General features: G+C 46.0%; 1 protein-coding gene across 1 annotated transcript in view; it reads right to left on the reverse strand.

Annotated features, from left to right (window-relative positions):
* The window catches only part of PLB1 (phospholipase B1), a 194,642-nt gene that overhangs the window by 8,512 nt on the left and 172,733 nt on the right, over nt 1-13,397 (reverse strand). The window contains exons 49-54 of the mRNA XM_006880687.1: nt 12,055-12,135; nt 9,046-9,111; nt 8,447-8,541; nt 7,010-7,091; nt 5,729-5,833; nt 5,147-5,242 (exon numbers count right to left, since the gene is read on the reverse strand). Coding sequence (XP_006880749.1) covers nt 5,147-5,242; nt 5,729-5,833; nt 7,010-7,091; nt 8,447-8,541; nt 9,046-9,111; nt 12,055-12,135 — 525 coding nt within the window. The remainder of the gene's footprint in view (nt 1-5,146; nt 5,243-5,728; nt 5,834-7,009; nt 7,092-8,446; nt 8,542-9,045; nt 9,112-12,054; nt 12,136-13,397) is intronic.

Genomic DNA, 13,397 nt, shown 5'->3' on the forward strand with positions numbered 1-13,397 from the left:
GGGGAAGGGGGAGAGGGAGAGGGTGGGGAAGAGGGAGGGGCAGAGGGAGAGAGAGACAGAGATGGAAGCAGCAGCTGGAACAGTTAATTGGGGTCAGGTTCCCTAAGGTGTGTGTGCTGTGCTAAGGGGCCTGACCTTCCTCTTTGGTGGAAAGCAGGGGCACGACTTGATCAGTTTTCCATTTATAGACTGCTGTGGTTGTCCCTTGGAGAAGAGAGCCAAAGCCGGCATTTGCAGACCCTGCACATTAAAACCACCTGGGGAGCTTTTAGAAGCTAGCAAGTCCAGCTCCTATGCAGAGCAATTAAGCAATTAAATCATAATATTTGGCACTTAGGCCCAGGCATTGGGATTTTTTTTGTTTGTTTGCTTATTGGTTTTGTGTGTGTGGTCAAAACGTTAATTACTTAAGGATTTCTGGAAAAATTATAGAATACAAATGATTATATCATCAAAGCATTATGGATTTTCTTTGAAATACAACCTGTTTAAAGCAAGGGTAGAATAAAGCTTTGTAGAAGAATCCAATAAAATAAAAACTGTACTGTAAACTTTTAATTGAAGCTAATGTTGTTGTTAGGTGTGATCTAGTTGAGTCTGACTCATAGCGACCCTGTGAACAAAAGATCTAAACCCTGTCCTATTCTGCACCATCCTCATACTTCCTAACACATGAGAGCCTATTGCAGCAGTCGTTGTGTCAGTCCACCGGGTTAAGGTCTTCCTTTCCTTCACCCACCTTCACCCTTCCCAACATCATGTCCCTCTCCAAGGAATATCACCTCCTAACAGTATGTCCAGGCTATAGTTTTTGCAATTACTTGCTATGCATCGGAGAGTTGGACAGTGAACAGGGATGATAGAAAGAGAACTGATGCCTTTGAGCTGTGGTGCTGGAGAAGAGTGTTGTATATACCATGGACTGCTAGGAGAACAAAAAGGTTTGTCTTGGAGAAGGTGAAGCCAGGATGTTCCCTGGAGTCAAGGATTCTGAAGCTTCATATGACATACTTTGGTCATGTTGCAAGGAGGGACTGGTCCTTGGAGAGGGACATCATGTTTGGGAGAGTGGAGGGGCGGCGCAGGGAAGGAAGACCCTCAATAAGATGGATCGATTCTGTAAGTGGAGTGGTGGAAATGAGTGTGTGTGAGATGGCAAGGTTGGCACAGGATAGAACAGCATTTAGGGCTCTTGTACTTAGGGTCGCTATGAGTCGCAAATAACTTGATGGCACATAAACAACAACAACAGTATGTCCAAAGTATGTGACATGAAGCCTCATCATTCTTGCCTTCAGAGAGCACTCCAGCTGTACCCTCTCTAAGACATATCTATCTGTTTTCTTGGCTGTCCATGGGATGGTCATTGCTCATCTCTAACACCAAGCTCAAAGGCATCAATTCCTTTTCGGTCATCCTAACTCATTGTTCAACTCTCAGATGCATAACAAGTAATTGGAAAGACCATGGCCTGAATGAGACGCACCCTTGTCCTCAAACAGATATCATTGCTCCTCAATAATTTGGAGCAGACCTTAACTGCAGATTTTCCCAGCTAACAGGCATACAGAAACAAGCACAAATCATAAATAAGTACTCATTACATTTTGATAAAGTGAACATAGCAGGATCTGGATCAAGACACTGAACACTGTCAACTCCTCTCCACATACTTCAAGTATTTGCAACCACCTCTAAGAACAGCCATCTTAACTTCAAGAACATTATGCTGATTTTACTTATATTCGAAATTTGTATATATTATTGCATGTTGCTAAAGTTTATTCTCATTGCTGTAAGTTGTTGTAAGACTGTATCACAATTATCTATTCTACTTTGAAAGGAGTAAGTAGTGCGTTAGGTGCTGGGCTGTTGTTTGGAAGGTCAGTGGTTTGAATCCACCAGTAACACCATGGAAAAAAGAAAGGTGGGCCGTCTTCTCCCATAATAATTTATAGTCTTGAGAATCCAATGGAGTAAAAATTGAATTGATGACAGTGGGGTTTTTGTTTATTCTCTTTTTATAGGTATTTGGGGAATTTCCAGTTTGGAGATATTTGTATTCAGAGATGAATTCAGTGTATTCATAGACGAATTAAAAATATTCATAGATGACTACTATGAAAACTTTTATACGTATCTTTTGGTGAACATGCGTATATCTTTCTTCTGGTTAGAGAGCTGCACTGCCTACCCAAAGGCATACAGTTCAAATCCACTGGCAGCTTTGTACAAGAAAGAGGGGCAATCTCCTCCCACACAATTTGTAGCCTCTGCAAACCTACTGGGGAATCAGCTGTGAGTTAATTCTGACTTAATGGCACATGACAACAACAAAAACCTGGGAGTGAAATTGCTGGGTCACAGGGATGGGACTATAGTAAATAAGGCCACAATTTTTCAAAGCGGTGGGAGACATTTTCCATTTTAAAAACGGTCCTGATGATTCTAATATGAGATGGTCCTATGGAAGGCAGGTCTCAGGTGGTGTGCCTGGAAAGAGGGGGGCTGCCCAGGAGTCTGGTGCTGCTGCCCAGCTCTGGGGAGATGCACATGTCAGCTGAGAGTGAGAAGTGGACAGAAAAGGGTGCAGGCTTCAATGGAGAACTGGGCGTGAGAAATAAAGAGAGAGTCTTTCTAGGACAACAAGGAGGAAAAGGAAGAAACCAATCCCTGGGTACTGCTGTTTTTCTGGTACAGGTTCTACAAAAGGCTTGGGGAGAAGGAGGCATGAGCTACTAGAAAGGAGCAACAAAAGAAGAAACAGCTTTAAGTGTCTTCGTTGCCACAGTGAGGTACTCCAGACACACTAGCCAAAGCCTGCAGACACTATGTCATGACACTCTAATTATGAGGCGTGAATTCACTGACTGGTTATGTGCTTATCATGGTGGGAACAGGGAGGCCACTGCTGCCCTGGCCGGGGCACTAGGGGAGGACTGGGCAACCTGAGTTCCAGTGACAGCTCAGCCACTGACTGCCTCGTCTCTCTGTATTCTTGTTACAGAGAGTCCTAGTTTGATGTCCTTTTAGAACCTTTCCAGCTCTAATGGCCTATTATGTATTTTATGTCACTCAAGTGGGTGAAATGTCAAGATGTTCTGAAAAGTAGCAGGGTGCTAGTTGTGTATCTGAGGTGGTTTGGGGTGAAAATGCTGGACTATGTAATTATTTCCCCAAATGATAGAGCACAGGATAAGCCCTGTTGGATGATTTTTAGCTTGGTTTTGCTTCACTGTTGTCATTTTTTAAATTCAGGGTATGGCTGGGGAATAATGACTGGGGAGTCTGGGACAGCCCTGTATTTTCAGCAATGTGGCTCCAGGATGGCACTGCTTTTGTTTTCTTATAAAATACCTCCCATCGGTCTTTATGAAATAAAAGTCTCTCCTCTAGGGGAACGAGAAGACTCACCAACTTGCTTCACATGAGAAAGCCAGAACTCTATTGTTAATCCACAGAGAAACAGACCATGAGCCATGTCTTGTCTGAGTTATCCCAAGGCTCTGGGCCCCATGAGACTGAATTAAGGTTTAACCAGCCTCCAAATCTCACTCAGAGCAGGCAGGCTCCTTATGAAGGAAAAGCTAAGAAAGACAGAAGAAAAACGTTCCTGGACCTTCTTAGAACTTTTACATTTCCCTGAGGTTTTAGGAGAAAAATGAGACAGGAAACAGATATCCACTCTGTGGGGGAATTGTAAAGGAATGAAGTTACATGACTGAACCATTGAAGGAAGACTGGCGTGCAAAACAAAACACCAGGAGAACATAACTGCTTTCAGCAATTATACCATGCAAACAATGATTGAAAGGAAATTACTGTGGGGCTCAGATGAGAGGAAGGGAACGCTAAGATATTGTGATTATAATTCAGAATCTTGATCTGAAGGAGTATGATGAAAGTTTCAAGAGTGGGCAGATTATGTGATGTCAACATGGGGGAAACAAAAAGTAGAGGAAGGCTGAGTCTGCAGTGAAGTAGGCCAGAGATAAAGCCTGCCTGTAAGCTGTCCTGTGACGATGAGGTTGCTAGAGAGGAGGAGGTGGGGTAGCTAAGGATAGAGTCAATATTGTGAGTCAGCCGAGGAAGCTGACTGGACATATTGGATGAGTTGACAGCTGTGGGAATATTTGCACAGAGGTGGCTGGCAGAGACACCACAGGCCTGAAACGACAATAAAAGGAGCTGGAGTGTAGATTCTTTAGTCACTAGGGCAGAAATGAGAGAACATGCAGGTCGGGTGGGGATTGGGTTACCCACTGAGCCTAGATCAAAAGAAGCCATCGGACTGGGAAGGGATTTCATTTGCTCTGTGGGTTACCAGGCAAGCTCTGTGCACACACAGCTGATTGTTCCGGAGCGAACGACCAGCGTGGAGGGCAGAGGCGAGGCACCAGGCCAGGTTGCCCTGTGGCCCCTATACTGTGTGTCACACTGTAAGGTTCCTTTCTCCCCTATGAGAAAGGACCCTGGAATAAATGGTAGGCTGGGAAATGAGGCTACGATAGCATCTTACTTTGTGATGTTTAAAGGGTAATGGGGCCAACATTTGTTGAATGTTAATGCTGAATGCTAATTATGGAGCTATGCATATACTAGCTCAATTTTTTATAAGATCTATGTGCACGTCATTGTTTTATAGATGTTGATCGAAGGCTCTGGTGGTAAGAAACTGCACTGACAACTCTAAGGCACACAGTTTGAATCCCTCAGCTGCTGTGTGGGAGAAAGATTGACAATCTCTTCCTGTGCAATTTATTGCCTCTGAAAACTGGCTGGAGGGTCAGCTACGAGGCAGTTCAGACTTGAAGGTACATAGTAACTGGCATTGCCGGAAGAATAGAATGCATATACTACATTTTCCTGCATATAATTCACCTATGCAAATACATCACATGGTAAGCATAGGCAACTTTGAGGTTAAATGAGAGGTTCAACTCTACCCTAAAATGTGCGTGTTATTTGCATAAAATAAGTAACACGTATGTCTTTTAAAAATCATCTGTTAGGATAAGTGAGGCATGCCACCATTCTGAGCTGTGGGAATACAGGCGCTAACCCAGCTAGTGGGTTTCTTACTGTGGAAGTCAGGAACATGCGTGGGCTGCCCCTTTGACACAGGCCCACTCTTCCAGCCACTCACCATGTTATTCCAGAGCGCTGTGGCCATCTCTGCGTGACCGCGTTCTGAGAAGTGGAAGCAGTCTTCGGAGAAGAAGGTGAGGTCAGCGCCCCCTCTCTGTGAGAGAAGGTGTGCGGATTAGCTCCAGGGCAGGGCACCTGCTCCTCCTCTTCTCCACCCCCAGAGCCACCTGGGGCATTCCTCCCTTCACTCTTTCAACTCTGCTCCTTCTATCTCGCATCACTCAGATACTGATAAAGAAACTCCCAGACTATTCTCCGCCCCCCTCCCCAATTGATGAATGAATTTCCAGTGTCTCGGCTCCAATAGTTGAAAAAGAAGAATCTTTTTAGGAAGCTTTCCACCCCATCTGGACCCAGCAAAATCCCAAGCCTGAGGAGCTTGGTTCCTCTTGGCTTTTCTCCTTTTCTTGCCAAGAACACTCAAGTTCCAATTATACAAAAAGAGCAAAAAGGAGGAGGAGGGAAGACAGCAAAAGCAGCCCATTTGGGGTCCTGTTAGTAAGTTGTTGTTTAGAAAAAGCCAACTTGGAGAAGGCAGCGGCTCGCTGCACGGGAACATCGCGGCAATACCCTGGCTTACGTCATTCAGGGGCACCACAGTGTTTTGGAAGAAGGGCTGGACGACGACAGCGAAGTCCTCGCGCTGCATGTACCGGTGCTGGTAGGAGAGCTTGGAGACGGCACTCTGAGGATGAGGAGGGAAGCTGATCAGCCTTCCTAGCAGGACTGGGCACACCCGTCCTATTCCCGCTGCTTTGGGCTGGTTGAGCCAGAGCTACTCTAGATGAACGTCTCAAAGTGGCTTCTTAATGTGTCTGCAAGTATTCCTTTATCTGTCACCATTCTAAGAAACTACATCACGAGGTTCTACACTGCGTTTCTCGGCATCAGAGATGAGCTGGAGCGAGGGAAGTTCGCCATTCTGAAGTCTCTGCAAGCAGCTCTGAGCCACTTATTAGACTTCTAGGGCCAAAGGCCTCTTCCTGCTTTCAGTGCATGAAGAGGGAAATTAAAACACATAGCTCTTGACACCTAGGAAGCTCTGGTGGCTTACAGGTAAGAAATTGTGCTGCCAACCCAAAGGTATGAGGTTCAAATCCACCAGCTGCTACCAGGAAAAAAGATGGGCAATCTCCTCCTCTGTGTGTGATTTATTGTCTCTGAAAACCTGCTGGAGGGTCAGCTATGGGTCAGTTCTGACTTGATAGTACGCAACAGCTCTTCACAGTAGCTTCCCCCAAATGCCTGGCAGTGTCCAGGGTTATTGTACTTATAAAGGGACAGAGTGTGGAATGTCAAAAGGATAGTACACTACATGCACTTATCTTCAAAGGGGCTTATCACCTCGCTGAGAAAATGAGATAAGATGTAAAAACACTCGGAACCAGATAGGGCCATGGGGTTGGTTGAGTGCAGACTGAATTTGATCCAAGGAGTAAAGTTTAGTCAAGGGAAGCTTCTTAGGTGAGCTCAGACATGCCCCATACTTGAAAATAGATATGTTTTCAGAAAACATTTGTGTTCTTAGGAAGGGAGCGGGAGAAGAAGTGGAGAAGTGGGAGACAGGGACCCTAATGGGGCAGTTGGCACAGCCTCTCTTAACCTCTGGGTGAGTGGAGCCTGTGACCCGTCGTTTTGGTCAGCTATGGGCTGACCCAGGCCTTGGAGGCAGGGATTCGCTGAGCTTTTTTTCTTCCCCTTTTGCCTCCCTGGCCTTGGGTGTCTGATTCAACTGGGAAAATATTCCAGGGACTGTGTGATCTGCCTTTAGGGAGGGTCTTATTCTAAGCACATCTGGTTGAACACTCCATTTCTCAGTTCTTGCTCTGGAAGCAGCAAGAGGATGAATGCGAGGGCTCACCTGGAAGTTCCAGTTCAGTTGCTTCAGCTTTTGAATCTCTGGCGAGTTCTCCTGGGAGCCTCGGAGGCAAGAGCAGTTGCTCCTGTGAGGAAGAGTCTTGAGGCAGAGGGTCCCCAGTGGAGAGCGGGCTCTGTCTGCCCAGGAGGCTGCTCCCCATGGGGGCCAGGACCCCACCCTGCTCTACAGTGGGGATGAGGGGTTAGAGAGTGTGCCATACAAGTGCCCCCACAACACACCTTGACTGACTCTCAAGCCCAGATTATGAGGTATGAGGGCAAGAAGATGCTCAGCCAGAGAGAAGGTGGAAGAGCTGGAATCTGATACCCAATCTCCCTGTGAAAGGCTCCCGTCTCTGGTGGGAGAGGCTGCACATCCCCCTCCCCTACGACTCTTGTGACTCCTGGGATGTCTCCAGAGAGAACCGGGTAGGAGTTGTGGAAAGACAGCCATGATTATTTCCCAAATTCCTCCCGCTGTTTAAGACTTTCCTTCAGGGCTCCAGATTAGAGAGTCCGTTGGGAAACTGGGAAGAGTCACACAGCCGGAGACACAACTAACAAAGGGGAAGCAATAGCAGCAGATCCTTGAGGGGAGGTCACTGGCACCCCAGAAACCAGTTGACCTCCTTCTGGGGGTCAGGTTCCAGCAAGAATAGGAACCAGCTGGTCACCTTCATAGCAAAATGACTGCACCCCACAGAGGTGGAATCCTCAGCAACCTCAACCCCAAATATCCTCCACTACCAACTGTCAGGAGAACTCTGAGTGGCCCTTGGGTCACAGATGATCATTTCCCGCCAGGGTACATTTGAGTTCTAATGAATTCTGGATGGGAAACATCTGCCTTGTACATTGGGATTTACGTCCAAGCTTGAATTCCAAAGCAATCATTTCAAGAATTAGATGAAAGTTATTCTTGTTTGAGAGCAGCTTCTATCCTGCCGGCTACTTCACATGTATTTTCTCCAGATCTTGAATCTATTTTGTAAGGAAGGTGTTATCCTTCCTTTTTGTAGGTAAAAGGCCCAGAGAGATTATATAGTTTGTTGAAGGTCTCACAGTTTCTAACGGCGGGGCCAAGACTTAAGACTGGATGCAGCTGTCTTGAAAGCAATTGCACGGAACTGCCTCTCAACAAAAGGCAATAGACCAAGGTTGAACTTTGGAGTCACAGCTCTGTCAAGGTAGGTGCCTTAAGGTGCATTTGATACTTTACAGAAAAGCACACGGAGGGGAGGAGAGGAAAGAAGTGAAGTGACTTGCATATAGTGGACACTCAATGGTTTGCCAAGTCCCTGGCTAATGGCATTGCAATCCTTTGGACTTGGCTGTCTGGTTCTGCCAGCACCGACCCGCATCTGTAAGACACTGCTCTCTCCAGCATCTGTGAGCCCTTCTCTCTCCTGGTGCTGTCCCTAGACTTCTCCCCACCACTTACTGAGCTGCCAAAGGCATGGTGCACTTCCCGCCTTGGCCCTGGTGCAGACCAGTCAGCTCCATGACCTCCACCACGTTGATGAAAGTCCTGGGAAGCTGCAGGGAGCAGAGGTGGGTCACATCAGTCATTTGACACTTTGAGGGGTGGTGGACACTTGGAATTACAGGAGGAAGTCTCCTTGGCAATCCTTTCTCACTTTGATGGGGAGGAAACTGACTCAAGGGAGGGGATGTGACTTAGAAGATTTATGGACTCTTCTTTACTGTCTCAGTAGATAGGGAAGCTGAGACATAGACTTAGCTTGCTCGAGTCACATTGCTAATAAACCAGTGGTTTACTCCTGGCTGAGAACCCAGACCGGTTTGTCTAGGGGCCAGTTCTTTGCCACAATGTGACACAGACTGTGACCCTCAGCTGAGAAGTGCTCCCTCCTCCTGGGCATCCAGGTGCACGGTGACAGTGAGCCTCTGCCCAGTGAGTAGCTGGATGAACACAGCTTGCCCAGATGCACCCAGGGAAGGAGCCACGCACTCAGTGAGAACCAGACAGGTCCTTTGCTGGCAGAAAGGTGGCCCAGGCAAGTGCATTCACTTTCCTACCTCTTCATAGAAGATGTCCAAGGTTTGTTGGAGGTGCCGGACGTACTCCTCTGCTGAGTGGGCCTCCTGCAAGGAAAGAAGTGGTTCTCAGTCCCGGGTTCTACTCTGAAGGGAAGAGGAAAGTAATGAACACTCCACGCAAGAGTTTCCTAGGGGAAAGAAGAGCATCTGTGGTACTGGTCAGACTGGGGAAACCCAGGCCTTGTTGCTGGTTGGAAGCAGGACGTCTTGTACAAAGTTGTTCCTTGATCCCTACTGGACGCCGTGGACAGTCCCTACTCCCATTCTGTCTTGATCCCAAAGGCAGATTTGGGCTGCTGGTCTGGGAAGTCTTCTGGGGCATCTCTCAGCAGTGCCCAAGCATCACCCTGCCTCGGCTTTCTCCAACCGTGTGTGTGGGCCTGAGAGCCACACACTCTATTTACTCTGGGCTTTGGGCTCCACTGCCTGGCACCCTCTGCTTTCTGCACACACCTAACTTCTATTCCAGCATCTTCTCCTTGGTCCCAAATCCCCATTGGAGGCTGACTTAGATGTGTCTGCAGAGCATCTTGTGTACACAGCAAATGCTCAGTAAACGCTTGATGCCTAATCTCAGTCTTTGCTTCCCAGCACGAGGAAGACGGTCATAAGATTTTGGATATTGTCTGAGCTCCTTAGAAGATGTCAGGAGGAGCCTCATACCAGAGGGAGGCTGTTGACTCAAAGCTCCCATTTCTAAAGGGAAGAATTCATGTCTCTAGAAGGTAGGAAGAGAGGAGCAGGCAGGAAGTGAGAGTTCAAATGATCTAGTATTTCCTTAAGATAAACTGCTGATATGGGAGACTACATGCTTCAGAGCACAGAAAAGTGGCTCCACAAACAACTATTTAATGTCCCCAGTCACCAGAAGGGTGATGGGTATTCAGAGCATGTGGGAGGAATGGGCAAGAAGACAGTCTATACTGAGGACTTCAGAGAGGTTCAGGAGGAGAGAGACCATGGGTCTCCACATGTTTCTGCTCCCTTCCTTGCCGGGGAGATTAAGGCCTGGCACACTTTATAATCAATCCTTCTTGTCTCTAGATATGAACACATCATACAGGGCAAGCAGGGAGAAAGAAGAAAGAATGAAGAGAGTGTTCCCCTCTCAGGACCAGATGGAAAAAGATGCTGTAGATTCCTTACAAGCGATTCCTCTTCTGAGCCAAATGATTTTTACAGGCTAATTTTTGGAAGTAGACTGCTGGTCTTCTCTCCTAGTCTTCTTTAGTCTGGAAGTCCCTTTGAAACTTGTCCACCATGATTGACTCTACTGATAGCTGAAAACATGGTGTCATAGCTTCCAGCATCAGTCACATGAAAACCATCCCATTACAACAAGCTGAGAGATGGGTGGTGGCTCTGGGGACTAGTGGAGGACATTACTAGGTGTCCCTGTGAGTGGCTCTAGCCCCACACGGTATCCTGGAGTCCAGGACATAGTGACTTTTAAGTTCCCATTGGGCTGGGTCACTTCTGTCTCTAGAATCTGGTCAGTAAAGGCTCGAAAGAGCAAAATTTATGTGTGGAGGAGAATTTTTTAAATTATTATTATTATTATTAATTTTAATGGAAGTTTGCAGAGACTTTGGATTTCCATTCATTCATTGTTGCACTTTTCTCCCTGCCCACCCTTCCCCCTCAATTCGCTCTTCTCTTTGAAGTATAAAAGAAAAATTCTTTCATTGTTGTATAATCCCTCTCCCCAAGTCCACTCCATAGTGTAGCCTTCATTTTGGACTCTTGTCATGACAATAATACCTAATCATATATCCCTTTTAAACAGATCTCACCCTCATCTGTTTCAATGTAGTATGCACTATTTATCCCCTCCATGTCAGTCTCCCCTCAACCCTGATGTCAGTCCCGTTTTACAACAGTAACCCTATGCAATATTTGTCCTTTTGTGACTGAGATATTTCACTCAGCATAATGTCCTTCAAGGGTCAACCATTTTGTATAATATTTCCTGAGTTCCCTGTCTGTCAATGCAGCATAGTATTCCATCGTGTGAATATACCAGAGCTTCTCTATCCATATGTTTGTTGATGGGCACTTGGGTTGTTTCCAACACTTTGCTATTACGAACAAAGCCACAATAAACATGGGTGTGCATATATCTGCTTGGGTGGTGGTTATAGTTTCTTTAGGGTATATTCCAAGTAGTCGGATTGCTGGGCCAAATGGTATTTCTATTTGCAACTTTTTGAGAAAGTGACATACAGCCTTTCATAACACTTCCACCAACAGTGAATTAGGGTTCCAGTGCCTGTGGAGGAGAATTCTTATGAAGCTTTTGGTATTTGGCCTTCTCAATCCACCATGAATGATAAACTCTGGCCAGACATTTCACTGCAACCTTTGAGTTGGGGCAATTGCCTTTTCCTGGCCAAGTAAAATACAGGCTGCCCCAACTTAGAACAACTTCCAGAAGTTTGTGAGCCTGGACATATGCCCTCCATAGAAACACCCTTAGGAATGGAATTGTGTTCTGAACTTTGCCTGCTAAAGTTGGCTAACTTTTGATGTCTCTCAAGGGCGGCAAGCCACACCCTCAGGAATGGCTCAAGTTTATCCAACTTGTTTTTATAACATTGTTTTTGTCTCCTCCTCTACATGACCTCCCTTATAAGCCAAAACAGGGGCAGAGACTACGAGTGGTCATGGAGTAGCCATCTATCTGACAAGAAGCTGTGTGTGAAAGGCTGCTCTCTCAGCTGTGTCCCAAAAGTAGGTCCACCTAGAGACTTGTGGGATTGAGGAACCAACACAACTGCTCTCCTATGGGGCCCTTGGGCAGTAGGACAGGCCAGACCTCACCTGGCTTTTGTGAGCCAAGAGTTACCTGTGCTGACTCTGGTGTCTGGAGATTAGACACTTAATCCCATGACAGAGGATTGTGGGAAGGGCTGGGGCTCTGGGGAAGGAGAGATACAAAGGGCCCCAGCTCCACTCCTCAAGCCCCTGATGGGATTAACCAGAGCCTACCGGATTCTCACAGTAATGACACAAGTCGTTGCTCCCAATCAACAGTGTGATCAACTTCCAGTCTTCCTCCAGGTTGATTTCCTATGGGGACAAAAGATTCTGAGTTTAGGTCTTGAGGGGGCCACTTGTGGGTAGCGTACCATGCCAGTCAGATTCCCAAGTAGGTCTATCCTCTCTAGATCAAAGTGGAAAGAGAAGCTATGGTATGAGGTTCCCTAAGACTATGCTGGTGCTCTGGTAAGGGGCCTCCAGAGAATACTGAGTAACATGGGTGTGTGTACATGCAGATGTGTGAATGCAAGTGTGTATGTGCACGCATCCGCTTATATAGTGATCGTTGTGTAATGTTGAGTTAGAACCGACTCATAGACAACCCTCCAGGGGATTTTCAGAGGCAATAAATCATGTGGAATATTGCCTGTCTTCCCCCCGCAGAGCAGCTGGTGAACTTGAACCGCATGCCTTTGGAACTGCAGCACATTTTCTTACACTAGGCCACCAGAGCTCTCTCACATAGTGATAAAAAAAGCAGTTCATGGTGAGACAGAGTGCAAGTGTTCTATACTTTCTTGCACCTGTAAAAGGCCAAATGGATTAACATGCCCCTGAAATGTGATCCCAAGGTCTTCAAAGGAGCCAAAGGGGGGCGGGGGAAAGCTTCTAGAAGCAAAAGCAGTTGTACATCATCAGGGAACTAACTGCCTGTAGTCCAAACTGGATTCAGGAGAGGATGTGGAATGAGGCCATCATTGTTAATGCCAGATGGAGTTTGGTTGCAATCAGAGAATACCAGGGAGATGTTTACCTGTGTTTTATTGGCTATGAAAAGGCATTTGACTGTGAGGATCATAACAAATTACGGATAATGTTGAGAAGACGGGGATTTCCAGAACACTTATTTGTGGAATCTGTACATAAACTAAGAGGCAATAATATGGCTAAAAAAAAAGAATACCAGGGAGATGTTTACCTGTGTTTTATTGGCTATGAAAAGGCATTTGACTGTGAGGATCATAACAAATTACAGATAATGTTGAGAAGACGGGGATTTCCAGAACACTTATTTGTGGAATCTGTACATAAACTAAGAGGCAATAATTTGAACAAAAAAAAAAAAAAAAGGGAATGCTGTGTGGGTTAAAATTGGGAAAGGTGTATGTCATGATTGTATCCTTTCACCATACTTATTCAATCTGCACGATGAACAACAATGACAAAAAAAATAATACAAAAAACTAAACTAAATTATGTGGAGAAGGATGTGTCATTCAGGATTGGAGAAAGACTCATTACATAATGCTGAAAGGGTCAGTAGAACAAGAGGACATAACAATAATAAATAT

This window comes from Elephantulus edwardii, unplaced genomic scaffold (assembly GCF_000299155.1).
Source record: "Elephantulus edwardii isolate Elephantulus edwardi_28Jun2011 unplaced genomic scaffold, EleEdw1.0 scaffold00009, whole genome shotgun sequence".
NCBI classification, from domain to species: Eukaryota; Metazoa; Chordata; class Mammalia; order Macroscelidea; family Macroscelididae; genus Elephantulus; species Elephantulus edwardii.